Source organism: Dama dama, chromosome 5 (assembly GCF_033118175.1).
Source record: "Dama dama isolate Ldn47 chromosome 5, ASM3311817v1, whole genome shotgun sequence".
NCBI lineage: Eukaryota > Metazoa > Chordata > Mammalia > Artiodactyla > Cervidae > Dama > Dama dama.
In genome coordinates, this window is record NC_083685.1 from 175,427 (window position 1) to 200,763 (window position 25,337).

At 66.8% G+C, this 25,337-nt stretch overlaps 3 protein-coding genes and 1 non-coding gene across 6 annotated transcripts; 1 reads left to right on the forward strand and 3 right to left on the reverse strand.

The window, feature by feature from the left end:
• Window positions 1-610: 610 nt before the first annotated feature.
• Window positions 611-14,208, reverse strand: ZDHHC8 (zinc finger DHHC-type palmitoyltransferase 8). Of its 3 annotated transcripts, XR_009692762.1 has the most exons (12): window positions 14,049-14,208; window positions 8,120-8,241; window positions 7,820-7,977; window positions 7,504-7,676; window positions 7,200-7,302; window positions 6,629-6,720; window positions 6,383-6,524; window positions 6,071-6,191; window positions 5,888-5,997; window positions 3,933-4,897; window positions 2,025-3,096; window positions 1,429-1,528 (listed from the first exon to the last, which is right to left on the reverse strand). XR_009692762.1 is itself a non-coding variant. In XM_061141294.1 (11 exons), the coding sequence occupies exons 1-11, from the start codon at window positions 14,150-14,152 to the stop codon at window positions 1,303-1,305; spliced, it is 2,316 nt and encodes a 771-aa protein (XP_060997277.1). In that variant the 5' UTR covers window positions 14,153-14,208; the 3' UTR covers window positions 611-1,302. The 3 variants fall into 3 exon arrangements, 2 of the variants coding, with proteins under 2 accessions (XP_060997277.1, XP_060997278.1); XM_061141294.1 differs by lacking the exon at window positions 2,025-3,096 and having other exon boundaries at window positions 611-1,528; XM_061141295.1 differs by lacking the exon at window positions 1,429-1,528 and having other exon boundaries at window positions 1,914-3,096.
• Window positions 14,209-15,876: 1,668 nt separating this feature from the next.
• RANBP1 (RAN binding protein 1) lies at window positions 15,877-20,895 on the reverse strand. Its single transcript, XM_061141298.1, has 6 exons — window positions 20,760-20,895; window positions 19,717-19,853; window positions 18,284-18,441; window positions 16,964-17,092; window positions 16,621-16,686; window positions 15,877-16,280 (listed from the first exon to the last, which is right to left on the reverse strand). The coding sequence occupies exons 1-6, from the start codon at window positions 20,772-20,774 to the stop codon at window positions 16,165-16,167; spliced, it is 621 nt and encodes a 206-aa protein (XP_060997281.1). The 5' UTR covers window positions 20,775-20,895; the 3' UTR covers window positions 15,877-16,164.
• Window positions 16,461-16,583, reverse strand: LOC133058196 (small nucleolar RNA SNORA77). Its single transcript, XR_009693301.1, has one exon. It is a non-coding gene; the product is annotated as a small nucleolar RNA SNORA77 (small nucleolar RNA).
• Window positions 20,773-25,136, forward strand: TRMT2A (tRNA methyltransferase 2 homolog A). Its single transcript, XM_061145074.1, has 13 exons — window positions 20,773-21,093; window positions 21,252-21,488; window positions 21,609-22,144; window positions 22,335-22,443; window positions 22,666-22,847; window positions 22,994-23,108; window positions 23,195-23,310; window positions 23,380-23,491; window positions 23,785-23,907; window positions 24,031-24,106; window positions 24,330-24,446; window positions 24,553-24,649; window positions 24,744-25,136. The coding sequence occupies exons 1-13, from the start codon at window positions 20,773-20,775 to the stop codon at window positions 24,970-24,972; spliced, it is 2,370 nt and encodes a 789-aa protein (XP_061001057.1). The 3' UTR covers window positions 24,973-25,136.
• The last annotated feature ends 201 nt before the right edge of the window (window positions 25,137-25,337 follow it).

A 25,337-nucleotide genomic window follows, 5' to 3' on the forward strand; every position in this document is an offset into this window, starting at 1 on the left:
CCCAGCGGCCGCGCCGGCCCCCGCCCACGGCACTGCGGCGCACCGTCCCCACCCGGAAGCTTGGAGAAGGGAGGGGGCGGGGGCTGTCCTGAGGGCTGGGCCTGTGACCGGACATATAGTCGTGACTCTCCGCCCGTGTGCTTGTTTCCATGGATACCAGGGCGGGCGCTGGAGGCTGTGAAGCCTTCCCGGGCTGATCTTGCAGCGAGGGTCCCCGGGGTGGCGCCCCTGTCTGGCACCCCTCACCCACCTGCTGCGGGGGCAGCCTCTCCGCAGCCTCCTTGCCACCAGGAGGGGGGAGGGAGCCCCAATGAAAGTGAGCTCCTCAGGCCTCATCCCCGGGTGGGCGGACCTTGGGGAGCAGGTTCTCTGCCCCACAGGTGCTGCTGAGCCCAAACACAACCCGCGTCCCTGTCTGGCTTGCCACCCACCTCCCACACCTGCCCAGCCACCACCCAGCCCCCTCCCTCCCTTCCCACCACCCCCCCCCCCCCCCCCCGCCCCGGCCGTTCCTGTTTACCTTCCCAACCCAGGGTCCCTGTCCAGTCCAGGCTTGAAGGACAGGGGGACCATGGTGGTGGACAGAGCCATGGGGGTAAAACACCAAAGATTTTATTTACTGCATTAAACTGGGGTGAGGGAATACCTTTTAGAACAATAGAGACCAGATTTGTGGCTGCTCGTCCCCACGTGGGAGAAACAGAGCTCTCTGCTGGCAAGGGGGGGCCGGTGCCAGCCAGGGCCCCTGCCCCGCCTCTGAGGGCATGGCGGCGGGGGGGGGGGGTGCCCAGCTGGCTAGGGGCTGCAGGGCTGGAGGCGGCAGGGCCCTCTGAGCGCCCCAGGTGTGCAGAGGAGGGAAGACCATCGGGGCAGGGCTGGTGGGCTGGGGTCTCCTCTGGCTGGCTGCTGCAGGAGCTTAAGGCATCCATTCATGTGCAGGGTGCAGGGGGAGGGGGCAGTGCAGAGACCTGCAGGGGCCGCCTGAGACCCCCGCCCAGCCCGGCCCAGCCCACAGAGGCCGGGCTCCCTGGGAAGGAAGGGACGCGTAAAGTGCTTGGTCAGGCAGGGGGTCGGGTGCAGGGGCAGCAACAGCCCAGAAGGCTGTGGTGGCCCCAGCAGCTCTGGGGACCCCGCCCGGGGGGTCTGACCCTCTGCAGCAGGCGGGGGCCTCCTGAGCGGGGAGGGCGCAGGGTCACGGGCCCTGGCAGGCTAGGGGTCAAGTCAAGCTGTGGCTGGTGGAACAGAGGCCCCCGGGGCCCCTAGGGTCCACGGCAGCCCAGCCCTCTGGGGCCCCAGAGTGGCCTACTTGCTGTCCCGCTCAGGCCCCGAGAGGCTGGGGAAGAGGCTGGAGGCAGCCAAGTGCAGCCGGCACACGGCCCCCCGGGGGGGCGCCCCTGGGGCTGGGCTCCAGGGGGCCCGCAGCGGCGGGTGGTCCTCTGGGAGGCCGAAGTGGCACAGGTGCAGGCTGGGGGGCGCCCAGGGCTGGCCGCGCCGCCCCCATCCACGGCTGCAGGTGCCGATCCAGCCCCTGCAGGTCGCAGCGTCCAGTGAGAGAAAAGCAGAAAGGCGGAGGTCAGCGGGCCAGACCCTGCCCCGGGCCTCCAGTCCCCGAAAGGCAGCAGATTCCCTCCACCCCGCCCACCATGCGTCTGAGGAGGGGCGCGGGGACTGGTCCAGCTGCCCGACATCCCCGCCCGCGGGCACCCGCTGCTCGGGGGCCCCAGGGTGGCTCAGCCCAGCCCCCTGACACCCTGTTACTGCCGGGGTGACACAGACACGGGGGGCCACACACCCCTGCCCGGCTTCCAGCCTGGCACCGGTCCAGGAGTGCCCACACAGAGCAGACAGGCTGCCACCCCCTCTCCCGCAGCCTGAGCACCTTTGCCCCACCCGGAACCCTGGTCTTGCTCAAGGAAAGGACCCAAATGACTCTTTTTCTTTTTTTAATAAAATTATAGATATATAGATGTAGATATAAAAACATAGAACAGACACAATGCAAGCGGACGCTGCCGTGTGCTTACTCTCGGGTCCCTGGCACCAGACGAAACTCCGAGCCCTCCCGATGTGCTTCCCACGTGGGCCCCAGGCTCCAGCGGGGCCTGGGCTTTGTGTGCCTTGGGTGGGGGTCTCCAGTTTGCAGGGAGGGGGCACGGGGTGGCCTGGGCCCCGAGGGGTGGTGTCAGGCCTCCTGTCTGCTAGCCCAGACCCCGTCGCCTCCCACAAGAGCATAAAGCAGAGGTTAAGGCTTCAATTAAAGCGCGTTTCCAGGCGGGACGGGGGAGGGGGACGGCAGGGGCCCGAGCGTTGACACGTGGGACACGGCATGGCAGCTCAGAGCACAGACGTGGGGACGCGCCCACCAGCGGGGGCGAGACGAGACACACGGAGCCAGGACCCCACCCACAGCTGGCTGTCTGTCCGTCTGTCCATTTGTCCACCTGTCCATCAGAATAGCTGGGTGCCTGTGGGCTGGGCCCGTGCTCCCTGCGGGAGAACTGGCCGTGCCAAGCTACAAGCTTGCAGCAGATCCCTGAAAGGCAAGGGGTCGGGGCAGCCAGGCGGCAGGGCCCTTGGCCAGGCCTCTCTGTCCGTCTCTGGGCCATGGGGACCCGCGCGGAAGGGAAGCGGTTAGGGCCAGCCGGGTGACAACCTCAGGGGCACAGGAGCGCTCTGTGCCCCTCGCCGCCCCAGCTCACGGGAGCAGGACCACCACCACACAGGCCTGCAGCCCCGCGGTGCCTGGTGAGCCGGTGCGGACGGGCGGCCGAGGACAAGGGACGGGCCGCGGAGGCGTGGCTTTCCTCGCTGAGGCGTCTGCGCCAGGCCTGGGCCTCCTCTCCAGGGGCAGAGAAGCTGGGAGGGGTGGCCGCGGGGGGTCGTGGTTCCCATGGCGCTCGGCGACGGGGGGGGGCAGTCGGTCCTCACACCGAGATCTCGTATGTGGTCCCACCCACGCCGGACACCTTCTTAACCAGCGTGTGCCGGGCGGGGCTGGCGGAGGGCCCCGGGGGGCCGGGGGCCGGCCCCAAGCGGGTCAGACCCGGGGACTGCCCATTAAGCTTACTTGGGGGGGTCTTCAGCTGAGGGTGGTCCCTGCATCGAAACAAGCAGACACACGCACACGGTGAACACGGGAACACGGCAGAACACAGCCAGCAGAGGCAATGGACAGAGGACACAGACAGACAGAGCCCTGGGCCGCCCCTGCCCTGAGCCTGGACAGTCCCACGTGGAAATGGGGGTCAGGGGGTAGAGGACAGACATCTGTCGGAACAGCCACCCTCCCTTCCCAGGCCGCTCAGCACAGACCAAGAGCACAGGGAGGCCAGGTGGACCCTGGCCAGTTCATCTATGTCCTGGAACCCTGAGCTGAGGAGCCTGCAGTGACCCTGTGGTGACCCTCTGACCTCCTCCTCGCTCCCTCCGAGGAAAGCAAGGGGCTGTCCTTCGGCCCTGCAGCCGCTGGGCACTGACCAATAGTGTGGACCTTGCCACCTGCTGGGCCTGTCACCCAGCCTCCACCCCACGCCCAAGCCTCCCTTTGCCCGTCTCTGAGCAGGGAAACCCCCCAAAGGCCAGGACCGTGGTGCCCAGAGTGCACGTCTCGCTGTGGGATGACGTCCCCCTGACTTGGCCTTCTGAACATGGACAGATGACCATCTCTAGAAGGACCTGGGATGCCCCACTCACTGGGTCTGTCAGCCTGGGAAGAGTGCAGGCTTGGCTCAAGGTACAAAATCGCCTGCACCCCCCCAGGGTGTCCAGGGCATCCTTGGAGCCGGCGACCCTGACGCTGGCCAGCAGGAGCCTCCAGGCTGGGTGAGGCCCACCCCTCAGGGTAGCCTCAGGCCTCCTGGGCAGCCCCCCAGCCAAGAGCCCTGCAGACCCCTACCCCGTGTCCGGTGGCCGGCCACACCCCCAGCACCCACCTCTGCACAGCCAGCGAGGGCGGTGGTTCCGGGAGGTCTGCGTGGATGAAGGCGACGGCCTTGGGGCCAGCATAGGAGGGCGAGCAGGGGGTGCCAGGTGGGGATGGGGGCACCTGGTGCGCTGGCGACCTGTGTGGGCCACTGGCGGGCCGGGCCCCTGGGCCGCCGCTACTGGCCAAGTCTGCCTGCAGGGAGGAGGAGGAGGTCCGTGGTGCCCGGCTCACCGCACTGGACAGCGAGGACAGTGATGTCTGCAGCGCAGGGTTGCGGGCGCCCCCAAAGCCGGGCCCGGCCACCAGGTCGTCCCGGGAGCCGCAGCGCAGCCCGGGGCCGCGGGGGCCCTCGGACAGCACGCCGGCCTGCTGCAGGCTGTAGGAGCTGGGTGTGTCATAGACACCCGAGTCGCCGAAGAGCGAGTCGGCCTGAGAACGCAGCAGCCGCTCCCGCTCCTCCCTGTCCTTGCGCTCCTGGATGGAGGCCATGATGGTCCGGGACAGGTTGTCATAGCGCACTGGCGAGGGCTCCCGCGGCCGCGGGCCCAGCACTGGGCTGAAGCTGCGGGGCGGCGGCCGCGGCGGGTCGCCTGGCACCCCCGTGTGCAGGTAGGGTGAGCGGTAGCCGGGGGCGCCGGCTGTGGGATGGGCCGGGCAGGCGTGGCCCCCGGGGGAGCCGGGGTTCAGCAGGCTATCGTAAGACAGGCTGCCGTTGCGATTGGGCAGCGCATGGGGGGCAAAGAGGCTGCGGTGGGGCGTGGGGGGCCCACCCTCGGAGCGCAGGGGCTGCAGGGCCACGTGGTCCCCGCCCCGCCGACTGGCCGCCTTGAGGCTGAGGGAGCGCAGGGCGCCTGAGAAGGTGTCGGCCGCGCTGAGGGGCGGGTAGTCGGGCAGGTCCAGGCTGGGCTCCGATGCAAAGTCCAGGCTGTGGATGCTGTCCTCCCCCAGTGTCAGGGAGTCGGTGCCCGTGACCTGCAGGGAGAGAAGGCACATCCACGTCTGCCCACTCTGGGCCCTGCCGGATGCCCTGTGCCCTCTGGGAAGCTGCTATCAAGTGGCGGCAGGTGCAGCAACAAGCTGCTCCCAGAAGCCCTTGGTCCCCTCGCCCCAGGAGAGAAGGGGCCCAGGGTGGGCACGGCAGTGTGGGTGGCCTCAGGGCACATGGACAACCAGCCAGACCCTCCATGGGATCCAGGACAGACCCAGGAAGGAGACGACCATTCCAAGAAGGGCCACCGGACCCTGGCCAGGCAGTCCATCAGTCCTGAGGGAGCTCCCTGGGGCTCCGGGCGTGCTGGCCCACCACAGGCCTGCCCTCCAGTGGCCATGAAAGAACCATGCAGCCCAGGGACCTCAAGGCTCTTGGACTCTGCTCACGCGCCCACTGCTCCACGTGAATGCAGAGAATAAATGTGCTTCCTCAAACAATCTCAAATTCCTCTGAAGCCTTCGCGGGGGCCCTGAAGGCCTCAGGCGGTGACTAACGTGGAATTCCAGGCGCCCCGCACACAGTGCTGCCGGGGGCAGCGCCCACTGTGGCCGGGGGAACACCGCCGAGCCAGCAGGCAGGCAGGCCAAGGGCCAAAAGAACCAGGACACCCTGCCCCAGCTGGCACGCTCACACCTCTGTGACCCAGGAGGGGTCTTCAGGAGAGCCGCCTGGGGGCGGGGCCTCCTCGGGTAGGAGCTCCTGGGGCGGGGCCTCCAGGGAGTGATCTTCGAAGAAGTCTGGAGGCGGGACCCTGGAGCTTCCCAGACCGGGCCTCCTGGGGCGGGGCCTCCAGGGGAGGGGCCTCCTCAGGTAGGAACTCCTGGGGCGGGGTCTCCTGGGGGCGGGGCCTCCTGGGGTAGGAAGGAACTCCTGGGATGCGGCCTCCTGGGATAGGAACTCCTGGGGGCGGGGCCTCCTGGGCGGGGCCTCCCGGGCAGAGCCTCCGGAGCCCGGGCGGGGCCAGGCCTCACCTGCTCAGCCGGCCCGCAGAATGGCGCCTTGGGACCCGTGGGAAAGGCGGGCCGGAACTTGTACATGGCAGGTGTCGGGGGACTGGTCCTCTGCGCCGACAGGGCGCTCTCTGGAGGAGACGGGCCGCGGTCAGGCTGGGATCGCTCGGCGCCCCTGCCTCCCCTCGGGCGCTCCCACCTCACCAGCACTGCCCGGGCGCGGGGTCTGCAGGTCGCTGCCAAACGTGCCGGCCTCCACCTTAGGGGGCAGTGGCGGCCCCAGGTCCAGGGGCTTCTCATCCAGCCGGTCCAGGCTGCCCTTGGACTGGAAGGGGATATGGTCAGTGGTGTGCAGGGTACAGTCCAGGGGCAGGGCTTTATCGGGGACTCCATCCTGGAGCCAAGGACCCCGACCGTTCCTTTGTTCCGCTCGGTCCTCTTCCTTCTACTTCGTGGTCCCGCCAACCTGATGGCTTCCCGCCGCTCCCCATCCCCCGCCCACCCCTGGGCACCCACCTTGCTGCGGCCCAGGCCAGCCTTCAGCCCATTGTCACTAAGCTTGACCTTGAGCGGTGGCGCTCGCTCCAGGAGCTCCGGCCGAAGGAAGGGCGGCTTCAGGCGAGCAGCCAGCGGCAGCCGGGGCGGCTCCACCACATACCTGCGCCAGGGCAGAGAATCAGTGGCCAGGGCGGCCCTGCTTGAATGCGCGCCAAGGGGAGGGCCCGCCAGGCCAGAGCAGACTGGACGGGCTGAGAGCCTCACCGGGGCGCCAGGGGGCTGCACAGCACATGCTCCACGTTCCCGTAGCAGCCGCGGGTGAAGGGGTTCACGCCCCCACGGAACTTCCCTGTCACCTGTGGATATGGAACCCCTCAGCCGGCCTGGCCACCCAGGGTCCAGCCAAGGAGGGGAGGATGACACGCAGGGACAGCGGGGTTCCTCAAAGGTCAGTTGGGCAGCGTCAGCTCAGGGGTGTCCCCCACCTAGGTCACCAGGACCTGCCCCTGCATGCAGTGGAACTTCTAGGTTCTGATTCACTGGTGGCCACAGTGGCCACCGATGGGGGTGTGGAGGGGGACAGGGCAGGCGAGACCCTATATGCCAAATCCCACTGGGGGCTCCAGAGCCAGAGCCCTACGTGCCAAACCCCACTGGGGGCTCCAGGGCCCAGAGCCTCCCCCAGCACTGCTGCGCATCAGCCAAGGGCCCCCAGGCCCCTGCTCTGACCACACTCCCGCACGTCATGTATGGCCCTGCTCCTTGCTCAGCCGGTCAGGGACCCGCCCACGCCCATCCTCATCAAGAATGCACGCCCTGCCACCCAGGTCTGCACCTGCTCATTGGTGGTGCGGCCCCGAGTGACCAGCACCACGTGGAAGCCCGTGAGGCCGACGACGGGGATGAAGAAGAGGCCAGCCACACACATGACGGCCATGCTGGCCCGTTAAGGCCAACGGCCGAGGGCGAGGACGAGCAGCTGCCTGTGGACAGACGGCCCAGGCCCTCCCCACCACCCACTCAGGGAAGGCGACCCACTCCCCTGGGGCTTCCGGGCTCCGCCCCAGCCCTCCGGGCCTCGACTTCCCCTTGAGATGTGTCCCCAGTCCACACTGCCTTTGTGGTCAGGCCAAGGATACGTGATGGTGGTGTGGGCGGCGCCCAGCCCCTCCGCGTGGTTCAGCACGTAGACCAGCCCGAAGGCGACGACGCCCACCATGTGCGCGCTGAGCGACAGCAGGAACAGGAAGAAATAGCGGTAGTTGCGGCGCCCGATGCAGTTGTTGACCCAGGGGCAGTGGTGGTCGAAGTCCTGGGTGGGAACAGCGCGTCAGCACTGCGGGGGCGAGGCGGGGCGGAGGCGGGACCGCAGGCGGAGCAGAGGAGGGGCGGAGCAGAGGAGGGGTGGGGCGGGGAGGGGCGGGGCGGGGCGAGGCAGGAGGGGCGAGCCATCACCTCCACACAGTTGTCGCAGACGCTGCAGTGGGAGCACCGCGGCGGGCGGTAGAAGTGGCAGGTGGCGCACCACTTCATACGGACCTGGATGCCCCGCACATCCACGTTCTTGTACAGCGGGGCCCGGAAGTCATCCTCCTTGTCCTCGTCCTCATCCGCTGCAGGCCGGGAGTGGCAGAAAAGTGACTGTCCTGGCAGGAGAGGCCAGCCCCTCCCCAGCCAGTCCGCTCCCGGCCCGGCTCGCCCTTGTCAGCCACTCACACTCGAGCGAGCGGGGAGCCGCCCCGCACAGGGCCCTACCTCGGGGGAAGACGCCAGGGTCCATGAAGGTGGCCATGCTGAAGTTGGCCAGGACAAAGAGGAAGAGGATGCCATTGTAGACGGGGACGGCTGGGGACACGGCGCGTGTCAACCATGGGCACCTGTGTCGGACAGCAGGGCAGAGCTGGGTCTGGGGGTGGCAGGTGTGTGGGGAGGGGACGTGGGGCAGTGGCCTTAGGCCACATGCGTGTGGCGCTCATGGTGGCCACCGGAGCCAGCTCCAACCCAGCCATCCCCAAGCGCCTGCCAGGAACTCAACTCCCAGTTGAGGAAACTGAGGCTCAGATAAGGGCAGGAGGGGTTGGCCAGAGCCAAGTCTTGTCCTCCCACCCCTGTTGGGCATCTTTCCTGGGTCCCCTGCCCCAGGAGGGGTGGACACAGACAGGGGGTGAGAGCCCCTCTCTGCCTATGCACGCTGATGGGCAAAGGCCAGTGACCCGCTGAGCAGCTCAGGCCAGCCCTGGGCCTCACCCAGACCTGTCCCCGGCCTGGCAGGCCCCTGCTTCCAGGGAGATTATAGGGTGTGATGTGAAGGGCTGCCTTCCTGGGTCTGTAAATGCATGGTGGGGAGGGTGCATGCTGTTCCCTGTGGGGTGTGGTCCCAGGGCCTGGGTCCAGGTGCGTCTGCACCCAGACAGCCTTGTCTCATTATTTTATGTATTTGTCTGTGGCTGTGTCAGGCCTCAGTTGCGTGGGCACGCAGGATCCAGGCGTGCAGGCTTCTCCCTTGTCGAGGCATGCAGGCTCAGTAGCTGCGACCCGCAGACTGAGCTGCTCCGCAGCAGGTGGGACTCAGCTCCCCAAGCAGGCATCGGATCGGCAGGCGGATCCTCAGCCACCAGGCCCCTGGGGGTCCCCAGCCCCTTCTTCCTAGTGTGTCACCTTTCTCTCCTCAGGGCAGTACAGACTTCCTGTGGACTCTGAAGGCACAAGCCCCCTACCCCTTCGCCATCTCTCATCACCCCTCCACACTGGGCTCCAGGGCTGTCCCCTCTACCAGTAAGCCTTCCCAGACTGCTGGCTCCCTGTGGAGGTCTTGCACACGTCCTCGGTGGATGCTCTGGCACCAGAGTGTCTTCCTAGCCCTCACAGGACCTGCCCGCAGCCCTCTCTGAGGATGTGCCTGGCCTCAGGAAGTGAGCCTCTGGCTCCAGGCTCCCTGTCCCTCCTGTGCTGAGTAGGGGGTGCCCGGTGGGTCCACTCCTCACACCCAGGCCCTGCATGGAGGCCAGGAGCCCCCGGGATCCCCCACATGGGGCCTGGGGACAGGCCCCATGGCCACGCGTGAGCGAATCGTGCGGGCGGCCCTGGTCAGCCCGCACCAGGCACACTGGCACCCAAGCCTGCCTTGGCCGGCTGCCAGCCCCGCCACCCCAGCAACCACCTCCGTGCGGGCGGAACTTCTCTATTTTTAGTGGAAAGCGAGAGGCTATTTAAAGACTCTGCTCCCACGGCAGCATGCTGGGCGGGCTGGGAGCCGCGCGTCACCCCTTCCTCTTCTCTGGGACCCACCGTGGAGGTGACACACAGCCCGAGGACACAGCGTCTGTGTGCCGGGCGGCCCGCCTCCACCGTGCCTACCCACGGCTGGGAGCAGACGCCTTCCCCATGCCCATCCCTGCCGGCCCGGGCATGCAGGCAGTTCTCCAGCAGGTTTGTGGCCTCCAGTCCAATGCCATTTGGAGGGTCGGTGGTGGGCCCCGGAGGCATGCCCTGCCCAACGGGGTGGGAGGGGCTACCGGCCCAGATGCCAGTGGAGACACAGAGCCAGGCCCAGCCGGGACCGGGGACAGGTGGGCACTATAGACCCACCCTGGCGCAGAGAACTGGCTCCCCACACGCCTTCTGGAGATAGCTGGCCACAGCCTCCGTGCGGAAGGAAATGTGCTCTCCTGTGCTGGTACCATGGGGGAGCCAGCCCGCTCCGGAGGAAGGGGCCAGGACCGGGAACAGACACATACGCGGCCGCAAGATGCAGTGGGGTGGCACACCTGTCAGCCCCGCTTCACCATTGGGGGCAGGTATCAGGGTCATCACCCCACCCCCCGCGGCCCATGCCGCCCTGTCCTCCCTGAGCCTCCATGGCCCTGAGCGGCAGCGGGACCCGGGCGAGAGCTGCAAGGCAGCAGAGCCATGCCTTGCTGGATGGCCTCTGCCCCGGACGGGCACCGCCCGCCCCCCCAGCGCCCATGGGCAGCATGTCCCAGGGGAGGGCAGGGTGCAGCTTCAGCGAGGGTGGGGCAAGCCTGGGGGGACACAGGTTTTCTGACAGGGGCCTGAGCCCCCACCATTTACCATCTCCAGTCCCCCAGGCTTGACTCAAACACGGGGTCAGGGGTTGCCCTGCACCATGGCCCCCGTCCTTCCGCTCGCAGCCTCCACCCCAGGCATGCTGAAAGGGGTCTCAGGCCTGGGTCCCCCACAGGGACCGGCTCAGTCACCAGTGCTGCCAGGACCCAAGAACAGCTAAGCAGGGGAGAGGATGAAAGAGCACACGTTCCTGTGAGCACGCACACATGCACATGTGTGTGGACACTGCATAAGCACGCACACACACAGGACAAGTGCAACACGACAGCCAGGTGTGCACTGACGTGTGTGCGGACAAACACACTCATGCACACAGGACATGTGATCAACACGACAGGTGTGTGTGCTGACGTGTGTACGGACAAGCACACTCGTGCACACAGTGACACATCCATACCCACAGACACGGACGCAGACATGTCCCCCTCCGGTGGACCCCCGTCCGCTCCCTGTGGGCCGGGCAAACATGAGGAGGGAGTGAGGAAGCACACGCTTGGTGGGCAAGGCCTGGCGGGCACTGCCCGGGCGTTTGAGTCTGCACCGGGCTCCAGGGGGACCTCTTGGCCCTTGGGACGACCCCCACCCCCAATCCCCCAGGGAACGGCGTGCTCCAGGCCCCCCCTGTCAGCTGGGGGTTGGACACCACCCACCGGGGCAGCCACGCTGCGGGCCCGGGCTGTCCCCCGCCTCCCGTGACCCCACCTGGGCCCACAGGAGGCCCCACCCAGCAGGATGGGGGTTCCACAGGGTAGCAAGCAGCCACGGCTAAATGTGGAATGGAAAATTTTAGCTCAGACATTTTCATTTAAATCAGATTCTTCATTAACATTGGCTAATGAAGCTCAGGCACGGGGCAGCCGGGACCAGAGGGTGGGTGGTCACTCTGTCCTGGTCCAGCCAGGAGGGCCTCTGGCGTCCTGCACCCACCCCACGGACCCCCGAGCAGAGGAGGAAGGTGCCTCAGGGCACCTGGGCTCCTCAGGCCACACTCAGCAGGTCGTAGCAGGGGGCTCACCTCTCCCTGCAGCCCCTGCCAGCGGCCCCGTCCACGTGGGCCCGCCACAGGCTGGCTTGGTCCTAGGCCGGGCCTCATGGCCCAACTGGGCATAGGGACCACTCAGGTCCATCATGCTGACCCTCATCCAGAGGGGAACCGAGTGGGTCCAGAGAGACAAGACAGCCCAGCCCCCACGACCCAGCCCCGCAGCACTGGCCCTCTGATGCTCACAGGGTCCCCATCACTCTGCAGGGTGGCTCCAGGAGTGGGAAGGGGCGGGGCAGGGACCTGGCCTGGGGCTCTCAGACCCCTCCCAGTACCTAAGCCGGCCTGAAACTGAGCCTTCTGGTGCCCAGGGGGACAGGGCTGCTCTGAGAACCCAGGAAAGCTTCCTGGAGAAGGGCTGCCAGGAACCTCCCCTGTGGCATGCTGCCCTTCGTCAGCGGGGGGAACCCCACCTCTGGGCATGCTCGCCATGCCCCAGCCTCTCCTGGTGACAGGTCTGAATGTCCTGCCGGCCAAGCCGCTTAGCGAGCTGGCCCAAGGCAGGGGTCCCCGGTCCCCTCAGCCTGGGCTCCTACTCTGAGCCACACCAGCAGCTGCTGTCTGCACCGACCTGCCTCAAATGGGCAGCTCATATTTCCTGAGCTCAGAGAGAGGCCGGGGGCCCCAGCGTCCAGCAAAGTCCATGAGGCAGAGAAGACAAGAGTCCCGATCCCACGGGGGCCTGAGGTGGGGTGGGGAGGGCCCCGGAGCGGGGGTTGAGCTCCGCGCAGGGCCTGGGACCAGAGCTAGGGGGACACGAGGCCTGTCCAAGAAGGGCACTGCCCAGCCCCCTGCCCACCCGGAATGGACCACTGCAGACGGCGTCACTGGGCCTGGGTGGCCTGGCAGAACCCCCGCAGAACCGCACCGCCTTGGTTCAGCCCAGGAGGACTGGGCTGAGAGCAGGCCGGGTTCCTTGATGGTCACTTGGCCAAGGAGCACGGCCCGGGGGTGCAAGGAGGGTCCCTGGGCAAGAGGACCGCTGCGCCTGGACCCGGGCCACACCCCTGTGCCCTCACCTTCTGCACGGAGCTGCCCTGGGGCGCTGAGCACAGAGGTAGGGCAGGGACCCTGCACGCCCGCCCCCAGGGGTGGGGCCATCGGGACCCTCTGAAATCAAGGGAAACCACAGGACAAGACCCCTTCCTTGGGGGGTCAGGGTGCTCTGAGCAGGAGAGGGGATGGTGCTGAGCTCAGCTTCTTGTTAAACTTTTCCCTTGCATCTCACAACTTCTCACCAAGAACATGAATTCCTTTTAAAGTCAGAAGGACTAACGCTGAATTGCACCTGGGGGTGAAGAACCAGGACCAGCAAGCGGAGGCCAGGCTGTGAGGAAGCAGGGTTGAGGCTCACCCGGGGACCCCTGCCTGGGCCCAGAGGCCAGAGCAGGGAGCCCGTCCCCCAGAAGCCCCCGCAGGACACGTCCCCCCTCGGCCCGCGCCCGCTGCCCACAGCCAGCACATCTCAGCGACAAGAACACGTCTGCGCGCCAAAGCCAGAAATAAGCCCGTCCACACAGCCTTTTTTAAACACGCTCCTGGCAGCCTGTGGTGCCCACCCAGCCCAGCAGGGCCCGCTCGCCTGTGGGCGCCCAGTGCAACCTGGTCGGCCTCAGGCCACTGCCCACGCCCCTGCCGAGGGGAAAGGGTGCCCGGCTGACCGTAGTCACCCCAAGCCTCGGGTCCCCAGGAAGGCCAGAGCGGTAGTTACTCCGGTCATCTGGCCATGTCCCAGTCTGGAAACTGTGGCAGGAGGTGGCCGCAGACCTGCATGGCTGAAGCCGGGGTCCCCAACCACTCCCTGTGCCTGGGGTGGGGGGCAGGGGGCGGAGACAGGGGGCAGGGTCACCACAATGCAGACGGAGCCTTGTCGTCAGCACCTGCCTGGTGTGCACCAGCCCAGGACCGGCCAGTCCCCTGCCCCAGGGTCCCAGTGCCCAGGGAACCAGTGTCCCTGGGTGTGGCCTGGTCAGGCCCTTTGGCCATGACCATTGGGCCTTCCTGAGGAGGTCAAGGGAAAGAGGAGGGCAGTACCAGGCCAGCGTCGGTGGTGGCCATGGGGCAGGCACGTGGCAGCCGGGCCAGGCCACACCTACGCGGGAACAACTTGGTTGTGGCCTGGGGCCAGATGGCAAGGAGGGCACCCGGGAGCCACCGTCCACTGTTTGCCAGCAGGGCTGGTGGCCCTGGGTGGCCAGCGTCCCCTCACGGGCCCATGGGGAGGGCAGGGCTGCAACCACACCCTGTGCAGACCCGCATGCACTCTGCTGCCCCGGGCAGGCGCCTCACACCCAGGGGGGCCCTCCTGGGCCCCGGGGGGGGGCGGGCGCCTGCCGGATCCCAGGGTCCTCACACCCAGGACTCACCTGGCCCTGCCTGGCTCCCGGCATCAGCCTTGGCCCAGGGTGGGGGCTCGCGGCACCCACAGCCCTGTGCCCCCCGCCAGGCCCAGCCCACTGTCCGGCCCCGACCGGGTCCAGTCCCACCCGGCGGCGTCCAGCACCCTGCGCGCAGCCCTGCCCCTTCTGGCCCCGGCGCCAGCCGCGGCCGACTCACGTGAATACGAAGAACAGGGTGCTGGAGCCGACCAGCAGCGCGGCCGCCGTGGCCACCGGGATGTACTTGGCGGGTTTGAGGCGCGTCCCGGGGCTGCGGGGCATCCTGGGTGCCGCGCCGCCGCATCCCTCCCCGGGGCCGGGCGGGCGGGGCCGGCAGGACGGGCAGGACCCGGCGGCGGCGGCGGCCCGGGAGGAAATCCCACCCCGCGGGCGCGGCGGCACGGCGGCGTGCTGATGTCAGCGCGCCCCTTAAGGTGGACCGGCGCGCGGGGCCAGGGGCCAGGCGGGGCCCCTCGCCACCGCCGCCCCGCCCGCGCTCCCCGGCCTTCGCTGGGGGCGGGGCCGGGCTCGGACCCTCCTGCTGGGGGGCCCCTCCGCGCCACTCTAGCCAGGAACCCGCGACCCTGGAGGGCTGCTGCGGGCCCGCGCACCTGGGGTCTGGTCTATTAGGGTTCGCGCTGCCGCCAGGCCCCACGTCCGGCCCATGGGCCCTGCGCGGGGCCCTTTCGGCGCAGACCTTTCCCTAAACACCTCCAAGCTCCTGCGGGGCAGGGCCAGGCCCCTCCTGCCTGGAGCACCCTCCCTCCCGCCCCAGGACATGTCCAAGGGTGGCCGGTCGTGACATGGCAGGGCACCTTAGTGGTTTATTCCTTGCCCACTTCATAGCCCCTGAGAAGGACGAGAGGGTGGAGGCCTGCAGGGCAAGGAGGGTGGGGCACTGGCCCTCCCTCTCCTGTCCCAGGCTACAGGCCTCACGGGAGAGTGGGGCGCCCTGCCCCTGCCTAGAACAGGACGCCTGTGGGCAGGCTCACCCCCTGCAGGAAACCCCACCTCCGGACCCCACAGCTGCCACTTAAGGTGGACCTGACCACAGTGAGGTCGGGCCAGCCTGGGTCCCCTCCCAAGTGGGAATCCATGGCGGGGGGAGGCGGGGGGTGCGGCACAGGGCCTGCTTCTCTGTGGCCAGAACCCTGTGCAGTCCTGTGCCTGGGCCACTCAGGCTGGGAGACCCTGCCTGGCCCCGGGGCCCCAGGGCAGCTGCTGGACAGAAGAGATGGTGCGGGTGTCCTCCCACCACCCCCAACCACAGCCTCTGCCCCCTGGGGAGCAGCCCCCAGGTGGCAGGCAGGTGGAGAGCAGATACCTCCTGGCTCTACCCAGCTGCCTCCACCTCCAGTGGCCCGAGGTCCTGAGGACACACTGCAGTCCTAGCCCTGCCCCCTCAGGGGCTCTGGATCTGTAGGGGGTGAGTGCAGGGCATGGGCAGGAAGGATATGAGTCCCTCTGGCGGGGGACTCGCCGGTGGTAGCAGAGGGTCCCAGGAAGCTGTGGCCCAGGGATCCCTTCCCAAGGGCAGCGGGGAGCAGGCCTGACCTGCAGGCCGCGGGCTGACATGGACCGGGCAGCCACTTCCCTTCCCCACCCCACCCTTTCGCCCCACCCCACACAGCGTGGCTCAGGGCCAAGCACAGTCGGGGTATCTTCCAGCCGGGTTCTGCCATGCTCCCCAAACCCCCGCCCCCACAGGACTCCCTCAGAGCCGGTGGTCTCTGCGGAGGACATGGCCTCACAGGCGCTGACTGTGCACTTGGGAGACCCGCCCCCCCGAGGACGCCCCACCTCTACCCAGGCAAGAGGGCCCGGAGTCACGTGGGACAGTCTTCTCTGAGGACGGTCACGGGCGAATGGGCGGTTCCGCCAGGTCAGAGGGCCACCCAAAGACGCCCGGTCAGAGCCCGGGACACACCAAGGGCACCTGGTGGGCGTCCTCACCCCAAGGCCAGGGGCAGAGCGAGGGGACGGCGCACACACGTCCTGCCTCCATGCAGGTTTCAAATGTGTTGTTTATTCGCTATTTTGATGACTATAAATAAGTGTTTCCACTATGGAAAAGAAAGTTAGCACGGTACATTCTCGTGACCAGGGAATGGATTTTCTGAAGTTGTCTTCATGAGGGCAAAAACTTAGAAAAAAACAACCTGAATGTTGGAAGTCAGTTCTTTATATAAAGTCCCTTGTAAAAACAAAACAGAATAAAAACAAACCGAAAAGAAGGCGCAGGGCAAAATTAAAAAAAGAAACCGGGGAGACGGGGGCAAGGTGCCCGGGGCGCCTCACTGCTCCTCCTCAGCCGCCGCCGGGGCCGCGTCCTGGGGCTGCTCGCTTTCCTCCACCGACAGTGCCTCGAGCTTCTCTGCCACCTTCTCGGCGCTGTCGTTCTTGCCAGACCCTGGGGGACACAGGGGCACAGTGAGAGGGGGGCGCGGCAGCCGGCCGGGCCCCAGCGTCTCCAGGTGAGCGTGTGCCCGGGACGCCGGCGGTAGCACAAGCCTGAGCAAGCAGGCACCACCAGCACCTCCCCAAGCCCTCGCAGCCCCGGGGAGACACGGCTGGCCCGTCCCCAGAAGGCACCCGTGTACCGGGGTAGCTGTGCTGCCCTTAACAGGGCAGAGGTCACAGCCCCCCGCCAGTTCCTGTGGCAGACAGAAAAAGCACCCGCCTGGGGCTGCGGCTGGGTGCAGAGTGAGTCTGCAGAGCGCCACCCCCCACACCCCACGGGCCTGCGGCACCTTTTTTTTCTTTCTCTTCGATCTCTTTCCTGCATTCTTCAAACTTCGTCTTAAATTTCTGTGCATCTGCAGAGATAAGAGAGGACGCCCCCAAAGATCCCTGAGCAGCAAGGGGGACGCGGTCCTGGACGGTCCCACGGACAGCCCACTCCCATCCGGGCAGCCCATCCTGCCGGGCACTGTGCTGGAGCAGGCCCTGCAGAGCACAGGCAGCCAGCGACCGGCTGCCACTCTTGACAACACAAGCAGGAGGATGCCCCGGCCTGGGGAGGGCAGGCTGGGCACAGCCCTGTGAGCACAGACCTCCTCAGAGGGCCCCCTGCACACATCCAGGTCCACTTACTCTCTGCATTGAGGAAGCGGATGGCCAGCAGCTCCTGCTTGGGGCACTCATCGGCAAAGTCAGCATGGGTATTCCAGACCCAGGCGCGGTCGCTGCCCGCGTTCGGCTTCAGCTCCATCATTGGCGTGACTAGAGAGAGAAACCCCATGAGGACCACGTGGCTGCCAAGCCGGCCACCCCCGCCCCGACCCCTAAAGGCCCAACTGGAGCAAAAGCCTGGTTGGGGGTTCACCAACCAGGCCCAGACAAAGGTTTGTGGGTCTGGATCTTATGCAAACCCCTGAAAACTCCCCATGTCCACTTAAAAGCAGGACTGTACTGAATCTGGGACGAGGGCAGCCACTCCCTGACCCGGAGGACACCTCAGCAGGGGTCTCCAATGCCACCAGACCCGTTCACCACCTGCTGCCCCCGGCCCTGTCCCTGTCCAAGCAGACCCAAGGCAGATGTGGACCACAGCTGGGCAGGCCCAGCCTTCCTGAACAGGGTGCCCACCACGGGGCCGAGTCCACGCCTGGCCACACATCAGGACCCAGCCCACAGGAGGCAGGGCTATAGCCGAGATGCATAAGCCACAAGTGGGGTGAAGGAGACCCACCACTCTCGGCCTTGCACTGCCCAGCGACATCCCAGGGAAAGAGGCCACTGGAAGTGGACACCGAAGGCCCACGACAAGCTAGTACGCCACAGAGATCGAGCCACGTCCAGCAATCAGCGTGGGCGCCCATCCCTCAGGCCACGCAGGAATTCAAGGAGACCAGCTTCTCAAGAAACGAGTGCCCCACGGCCACACTCGCCCCACATGCCTGGCAGAAGCCTCCCAGGACCAGCTCCACGAACACAACACACTCAGCACCAAGACCACTCATCCCAGCCCAGACCCCCGGTGAGCCCGCGTGCCTACCGGCTACTCAAGGCCCCACTCTGCCACCACCCACCCACCTGCACACCAGGCCGGAGACCCGGTGACCAGCCAGACTCTGGGAGAAGCACGATCAGGGAAAAACCCCTGGGAAACACCTCAAACTGGGCTGGAGAACAAGGACCAGGCCAGAAACGACAGGCTGGTCTGGGCTGAGCGGGGCAACCTCGGAGCGCGGACGCGGGGGCTGGCCCACGAGTGTCGATGGGACCGTGGTACTGGAAGGCCCGCGCCCACCTGTCCAGCCACATCACCCTCCCGGGCTGCTCCCTCTGGTTCCAGTCGGGTCACCCGTGGGCCCTGAGAGCACCGCGCCCTCGCCCCGCCCACTGCAGTGATTGGTGCAGATCTTGAGGGTTCCCGCCCCCCTCTGAGGCCCCGCCCCTCTCCCCGCCTACTGTAGTGGTTGGCGCAGATCTTGAGGGTCTTGTCCCTGCGCATGAGCAGGCGGATGGTCCCCTTCTCCTTGTGCTTCAGCAGCTTGACGTCCCCGGTGCCCCGCTCCTTCCACTCCGGGAGGTCATTCTCTGAAGCAAACCGGAAGAGCTTGGCTCGCCTGCAAGGAAAGCAGCGGGGCGAGGCGTTAAGCGGGCGTAGGAGGGACAAGGCCGCGTCTGCACCCGAGGCCTCGCCAGAAATCCCTTTTACTCCAGAACTGCAGGTCAGGACATCACCAGAAAAGCGAGGAGGCCCAACGAACCCCAAGTCTTACAGAAAAGCCTGACCGCTCAGAGGGCCCACTGCACTGCCGGCCGAGGAGGCCATCACGGTGCGGGGGCTCCCTGGCGCCACGGATGCGGGCCGGGGACGAGGAGCCTTTCCTTTGCTGGGAAGACAGAATGCAGGCCTCCACTAGGGCCACAGGCTCTGGGCCGAGACCTGGCCTTCCCGCCCACAGCAGCCCGGCCCTCTGCCTTGCCAAGGACCCCAACTCTGCCGGTCCCTTTCCTACGGAGACTGCTCTCCGCGCCACACGCAACCATCAAGGGAGCAGTGGGCCCACGAGGAGGCCCCTCCCGCTGGCCAAGCCTCCCTGGGGAGGTACAGAAGGCGCTCCCACCCCAGGCACTTGGGACTGGTGTCCAGCCTCCCGGTCTTAGAGGAGGGTCGCAGTGCTGGTGATCCCCTCTGCTTCCCTCCTCTGACCCACAGCAGAGGACTCAAACCGTACTCTGGTGTTTCCCAGGGAACTTGAAGGGGTGGAGAGTCGGCTCCTCCTTCCCTCCCACGGCCCAGCGATTCCCACTAACTTGCAGCTGCCTCTCCCAAGGGTTAGGGTGTGTCGTGCAGTGCCGGCACTCTGTCACTATCACCTAGCCACACGGCTTCTGTGAGTGCTTTTCAAGGTGACATGGCCACCGTAACCCCTTGTTGAAGGCACCAAGATCACAAATGATTTTTTAAAATATAACTTCGATGACTAACCACCCACCTTTTATCTGTAATTCCAAGCATCATTTCGTACATTAAAAATCTGAATGAATCGGAATTCAGGAGCTTCAAAGAGTGCCAGTGCCGAAGAAGAAAAGACAGTGTTGGTAAAGACCCGATGCTCAACCAGAGACAGGGGGCTGTGGGAGTCTTAAAGGCGAGGTGGCAAAGACGGGGGTCTGTGAAGATGTCAGTTGTGGGCAAAGCGGGACAGGCCTCAGGGCAGTGTGGGTCCCAGGGGCCAGGAATGAGTGTATTCAAGAGCTGCTTAATTTCAATATGGGAGTAACCATCACAAAATCCTGTGGTTAAAGATCAAGCTGAGACCTTAACACCTGTTAAGAAATACACTTTCAACCTCAAAGTGAATGTGCCTGCTTCTGAAAAGATGCCAACTTACATTTTAAAAAGTTCCTCTTCATCTTCTTCCAGCGTTTTAATTTCTTGCTCGGGAAGAGAAACTATTGGCTCAAACTGGGGGTCGTGGTTGGACTCATCAGCATTCTCGGTGGAGGTGTCGTGGTCCTCGTGGGTGTCCTGCAGTGGCGGGTGGAGACGTGAGTGACCCTTCTGGCTGCGTCAGACCCCACCAGTGCCCAGAGCGAGGCATTCCCACTAGTGAGGCATTCCCACATTCTCCAATCTGCAGTGAGACACTGGACTCCGACATCCTCTTTCAGATGCAAGGACACCATCTCAGACTCCCCAAACTCCCCCGCACTTCATCTGTAAGATGGGAACACAGATGCTGCCACGTGCAGATTAAGGGGACAACGGCGGGGTGGAGGGGTGGGGAAGGGCCTCAGGTCGAGCACTCCTCTTACAAGCCCTTTTGAGTTTTTATTGGGTGAGAAAAATCTGTGCTCTTGCTTAAAAGTTGTGGCGGCGTCCTAGTACGTGTGCAGAATTCAGTTCTGCCAATAATTTTATCTCGGTTGGGGAAATGACGTGTAAATCAAGAGGATTCACGCAAATAAAAGCCCCAAAGTTCGGATCCAGCGCGGAGGACTAACTACGGGGCACAAAGGTTCAGGTTTTGGGCTGTCTCACGGAGCACGTGGCTTGGAGATCCATAGCCCCAGAGAGTAAGACGCCCGGACTGAGCTCCCCGGCTCGGCTCAGGAACGCAGGCCTCCGCCGGCCACTCGACACCCACCCCGCCACAAGCCCCGGTGGCCACGGGCTGCCCGCCAGGCCGCGCGGGCGCGGAGGCGGGTAGCGGCTCGCGGACCGACACCGGATGAATGGAGAGCCTAGCGGGCCGGCCGTGTCCGCGCTGGGGGCCGGGGTCGGGCGCGAGGCCCGGCCGCCCCAAGGTCACGCGGCGCGGCGCCCGGGCCCGCGGGGGTTGGAGACGGCGCGGCCCGCCCACGTGGCCGCCGGCGGCAGCGGCCCCGGCGCCCCCCGGCGCCCGCCCCGGCCCGCTCGCCCGGCCCGGCCCACCTTGGCGGCCGCCATGGGCGCGGCGGCGGCGGCGGCGGCGGCGGCGGCTCGGCGGGCTCGGTCGTCGCGGGCTCCGCGGGCTCTCGGCGGCTGCTCGCAGATCCTTCCTCCGCGTCTGGCGCCGGCGCCTCCCGCCCGCCCGCTGGCTCGCTCACTCGCTCTTCCCTCCGCCCCGCGACCCGAACCCCGACCCCTGACCCCGGCGGCGGGAAACGCGCCGCTATTCAAAACCGGCGCAGCTTTATTGGGCTCGCGCGGCGGACACTCGCATTGTCCGGCCCGCCCCGCGCTTCCCGCCAAAACGCCCGCGGCGCATGCCCGGCCAGCCAGGCAGGCTAGGAGGGGGACACGGGGGAACACGCACTCCCGGCGGCCCTCGCGCACACTTCCGTCCCGCGGCCGCGCGCGCGCCCCTGGAGCTAGAGGTCTGGGCTGGGGGAGGGGGTGCTCGAACGGCGTGTGGTGATGACGTCCCGGAAGCAGGGACGATAGAGACGCGCCTTCTGCGCTGTGCACGCCGGCGGCCCGGCGGGAGGGCGGCAGGCTCAGGTAGCAGGCGGGCGCGGGCCCCTGGCGGGCGGGCGGCGCAGCGCGTGGCCGAGGCCCGGCCCCGAGCACCGGGGGTTCGAGTCCCGGGCCCCTCCCAGGCCGCAGCCGGACGGTGTGCGCTCCAGGCCCCAGGCGAGGGGGCGGACGCTGCGGACGATGGGGGACGAGCTGGACGGCGAAGTACGGTGCGGGGGAGCCGGCCGGGCCGGGGGCCGGGGCCGCGATGGGCTGGGGAGGCCGGGGCGGGGCTCCGGGCGCGCGCGGGCCGCTGCCAGCCCCGCGCCTGCCGTCTGCACGCAGGGCCAGGCGCACGTCGGGGATCCCGGCCAGGACGGCGCCGCGGCGCCGGGCCCGCGGCGGGAGGAGGAGCAGGCAGCGGCGGCCGGGCTGGCGGGGCCGGGGCCCTACGGATACATCCGGGCCGGCCTGTTCACCTCGGAGGTCTTCAAGCTGGAGCTGCAGAACGTGCCGCGCCACGCCAGCTTCAGCGACGTGCGGCGCTTCTTGGGCCGCTTCGGGCTGCAGCCCCACAAGACGAAGCTCTTCGGGCAGCCGCCCTGCGCCTTCGTGACTTTCCGCAGCGCCGCCGAGCGCGACAAGGCCCTGTGCGTGCTGCACGGGGCGCTTTGGAAGGGCCGCCCGCTCAGCGCGCGCCTGGCCAGGCCCAAGGCTGACCCCTTGGCCAGGAAGAGGCGGCAAGAAGACCGGGGGGAGCTCTCCGCCGGCCCGGCCGCGTGCGTCGCCGACGTGGTGACCCCTCTCTGGGCCGTTCCCTACGAGGAGCAGCTGGAGCGGAAGCGGCAGGAGTGTGAGCAAGTGCTGCAGAAGTTGGCCAGGTGAGTGTGGGCGCGGGCACCCCGGGCTGGGCGCTGCGTTCGCTCAGCCCACTCCCTGAATCTCAGACACAGGCTCTTAGGGAGTCATCCCAGTAAGAGCCCTGTGTTCCTGGCTCAGGACAGTGGGTCCTGAGCGACCCCCAAGTGGGGGGTGTTCGGAGCCCCACCCATGCCCCTTCTCTGCCCACAGGGAGATCGGGAGCACCAACCGCGCCTTGTTGCCCTGGCTGCTCTCACAGAGGCACAAGCACAACAAGGCCTGCTGCCCGCTGGAGGGCATCCGGCCCTCCCCCCAGCAGGTTAGGTCTTGAGGTCCTACAGAAACTTCTCCCACTTGGTCCTCCCGCCCTCAAAGCTGCTTCTGGTTCTCACCAAACACCCGTTGGTTGCTGTCAGCATGGTGCCCTCGGCTGCCAGGCCCGTGGGGGAGCCTGGGCCTCACATCACCTCTGCGCTGCCGGTGTTGGGACGGTCAGAGTGAGAACCAGTGTCTTTCTTGTTTCCGTTGGCCTGTCCTGCAGACCGAGTATCGGAACAAATGCGAGTTCCTGGTTGGTGTTGGCGTGGACGGGGAGGACAACACAGTGGGCTGCCGGCTCAGCAAGTACAAGAGCGGGACGTGTGCCGTGGCAGCCCCCTTCGACACCGTGCACATCCCTGGGGCCACCAAGCAGGTGGTGAAGTCGTTCCAGGAGTTCATCCGGTGAGGTTGCTGGCGGCCTGGGATATCTGAGGCTGTCTGAGAGCAGAAGACGGGGTCCCGCCCAGGAGGGGGCTCTGTTGGTGGGGCTGGAGGACACAGAACTGGGGGCAGACATGGGCACTCAGGGCCCTCTGTGGCTCCCGCAGGTCCACTCCCTACTCAGCATACGACCCGGAGACATACTCAGGTCACTGGAAGCAGCTGACCGTGCGTACCAGCCGCCGCGGCCAAGCCATGGCCATTGCCTACTTCCACCCACAGGTCTCAGGCGGGCAGCGTGTGGGAGGGGCGTCTGGGCCAGACTGGACTTGGACGGTCTCATTGGCCCTTTCTACCGCCTGCTCCAGAACCTGAGCCCAGAGGAGCTGGCGGGGCTGAAGACATCTCTGGCACAGTACTTCATGGAGGGACCGGGCAAGGCCAGTGGGGTGACCTGCCTCTACTTCGTGGAGGAAGGACAGCGGTCAGTAGTTGGGACGGCTGGGGTGGTCTTCGTGAGGACTGTGAGTGACTGCTCCTCTCGCACCCACAGAAAGACCCCCAGCCAGGAGGGCCTGCCTCTGGAGCACGTGGCCGGGGACCGATGCATCCGTGAGGACGTGCTTGGGCTGACCTTCCGCATCTCTCCCCACGCCTTCTTCCAGGTGGCTGGAGCCTGGGCTCAGGAGGGCACTTGGGGTGGCGGGCCAGGGTGGCCAATGGGCAGAGTATCTGGGGGGAGCCCAGGGCCATAGGTGGGATCTGCGGTGCCTGCTGCCACGGGGCCTGCCAGGGCCAGCACTCAGGAGGAAGTAGGGGGTGGCAGCACTGAGCTGTGCTCTTGAGCCAGGAGACTGAGAGTGGCTGGAGGGGCCTCAGGGCGCCCAGGGAGTCGGAGGTGGGGGAGCAGTGAGGGAGCCGGGCGGGGGGTTGCTCTGATGGCCCGGCCCGCACCCAGGTGAACACCGCTGCAGCTGAGGTGCTCTACGCGCTCATCCGGGACTGGGCCCAGCTGGACGCGGGCAGCACGGTGCTGGACGTGTGCTGTGGCACAGGCACCATCGGCCTGGCCCTGGCCCGGGTGAGCCCCACCAACCAGCCAGGCGCACCCTCTGCCCCGCCCCCCACCCTGTACCAGCCCCTCCTTCACTGCCCCAGGAGGCCCAGGCTGGGCAGTCATCAGTCCCTCCTGTCCCCGCTCCAGAAGGTGAAGAGAGTCGTGGGGGTCGAGCTGTCCCAGGAGGCTGTGGAGGATGCACGGGTGAACGCCCTGGACAACGGTGAGGGTGCGGGGTGGCCAGGTGGCCCTGAGCCCTTACCGCCCATGGGGCAAGGGCAGAGAAGGCCCCACTGCGGACCCACGGTGCACCACACCACCTGGGGCCGCCCCGCAGGGAAGGGCTTTCCTGAAGCATCTTGGTCCTGGGGCTCTGGGATGTGGTGGTCTGGCAGGCCTGTGGGAGGGGTCGCGGGCCGCCTGACATGGCTGCCCTGCCCTTGCAGAGCTGAGCAACGTGGAATTCCACTGCGGCAGGGCCGAGGAGCTGGTGCCCACCCTGGTGAGCAGGCTGGCCTCCCAGCAGCTCGTGGCCATTCTGGACCCGCCCCGTGCCGGCCTGCGTGAGTGGCCGCCTCCCCAGGGGCTGCTGGGAGGCAGGGGTCTGCCCGGGCCTTTCCCTTGGCGGGCAGCATTGGGGACCCCCGTTGAGGTTCTGTGTCCCCCCAGACTCCAAGGTGGTCCTGGCCGTGCGCCGAGCAGAGAACCTGCGGCGGCTGCTGTATGTGTCCTGCAACCCGCGGGCAGCCATGGGCAACTTCGTGGAGTGAGTGTGGGGTCAGGTGGGTGGCTGTGCGCCTGGTTCACCCCTGCGGGGGGCCTGCCACACCCCTACACTGACCGTGCTCCACCCTATACAGCCTCTGCAGGGCCCCGTCCAACCGCGTCAAGGGCATTCCCTTCCGGCCAGTCAAGGCTGTGGCCGTGGACATGTTCCCTCAGACCCCGCACTGTGAGATGCTCATTCTCTTTGAGAGGGTGGAGCACCCCAATGGTGCGGGGGCCCTGGAGCCCCACAAGTCTGTGGTCCAGATCCCACCAGCACCCCCAGGTGACACCCCACCGGAAGCCAGGTCCTCCCCAACTTAGGGGCTGCAGAAACCAACCCTTCTGCAATACCTGGACAGCCATAGGCAGAGCCTGGGGTCCTCAAGGCCCACCCAGGATGGCCAGGCAGCTACAGAGGCCACCAAGCCTGTCCCTCACCCCCAAATGGGCCACAAGGACTGGAATAAACAAGTGCTGAACCGCCAGTGTGTGTGGTGTGAATACAGGGGGGCAGGCCCCAGAAGGCATCTCAGAACTGGGAGCAGCCAGGAGTCCCAGCAGAGCCTGTGCTGCTCAGAGGTGCAGGGCCTGGGAGCCAGCCACACAGGGCACAGTGCTGCCACCCCACCTGCCTGTCTCTGCCCCAGAGGAGGCCCTCCTGGTGGCAGTGAGTGCTGAGGAGAGCT

What these genes read in the sequence shown, in the direction of transcription:
- ZDHHC8 (XM_061141294.1), bottom strand. Translation starts at nt 14,152, where the DNA reads ATGCCCCGCAGCCCCGGGACGCGCCTCAAACCCGCCAAGTACATCCCG. An exon ending in CTGGCCTGGGCCGCAGCAAG is followed by an intron (nt 6,192 to 6,382) that starts GTGGGTGCCCAG and finishes ATCCCCTTCCAG; the next exon opens with TCCAAGGGCAGCCTGGACCG. An exon ending in TCTGCGGGCCGGCTGAGCAG is followed by an intron (nt 4,898 to 5,887) that starts GTGAGGCCTGGC and finishes CTCTCCCTGCAG; the next exon opens with GTCACGGGCACCGACTCCCT.
- TRMT2A (XM_061145074.1), top strand. Translation starts at nt 20,773, where the DNA reads ATGGGCGCGGCGGCGGCGGCGGCGGCGGCGGCGGCTCGGCGGGCTCGG. An exon ending in GTGCTGCAGAAGTTGGCCAG is followed by an intron (nt 22,145 to 22,334) that starts GTGAGTGTGGGC and finishes CTCTGCCCACAG; the next exon opens with GGAGATCGGGAGCACCAACC. An exon ending in TCGTTCCAGGAGTTCATCCG is followed by an intron (nt 22,848 to 22,993) that starts GTGAGGTTGCTG and finishes TGGCTCCCGCAG; the next exon opens with GTCCACTCCCTACTCAGCAT.
- RANBP1 (XM_061141298.1), bottom strand. An exon ending in CCGCTTCCTCAATGCAGAGA is followed by an intron (nt 16,687 to 16,963) that starts GTAAGTGGACCT and finishes TTATCTCTGCAG; the next exon opens with ATGCACAGAAATTTAAGACG. An exon ending in CGAAGAGAAAGAAAAAAAAG is followed by an intron (nt 16,281 to 16,620) that starts GTGCCGCAGGCC and finishes TGTGTCCCCCAG; the next exon opens with GGTCTGGCAAGAACGACAGC.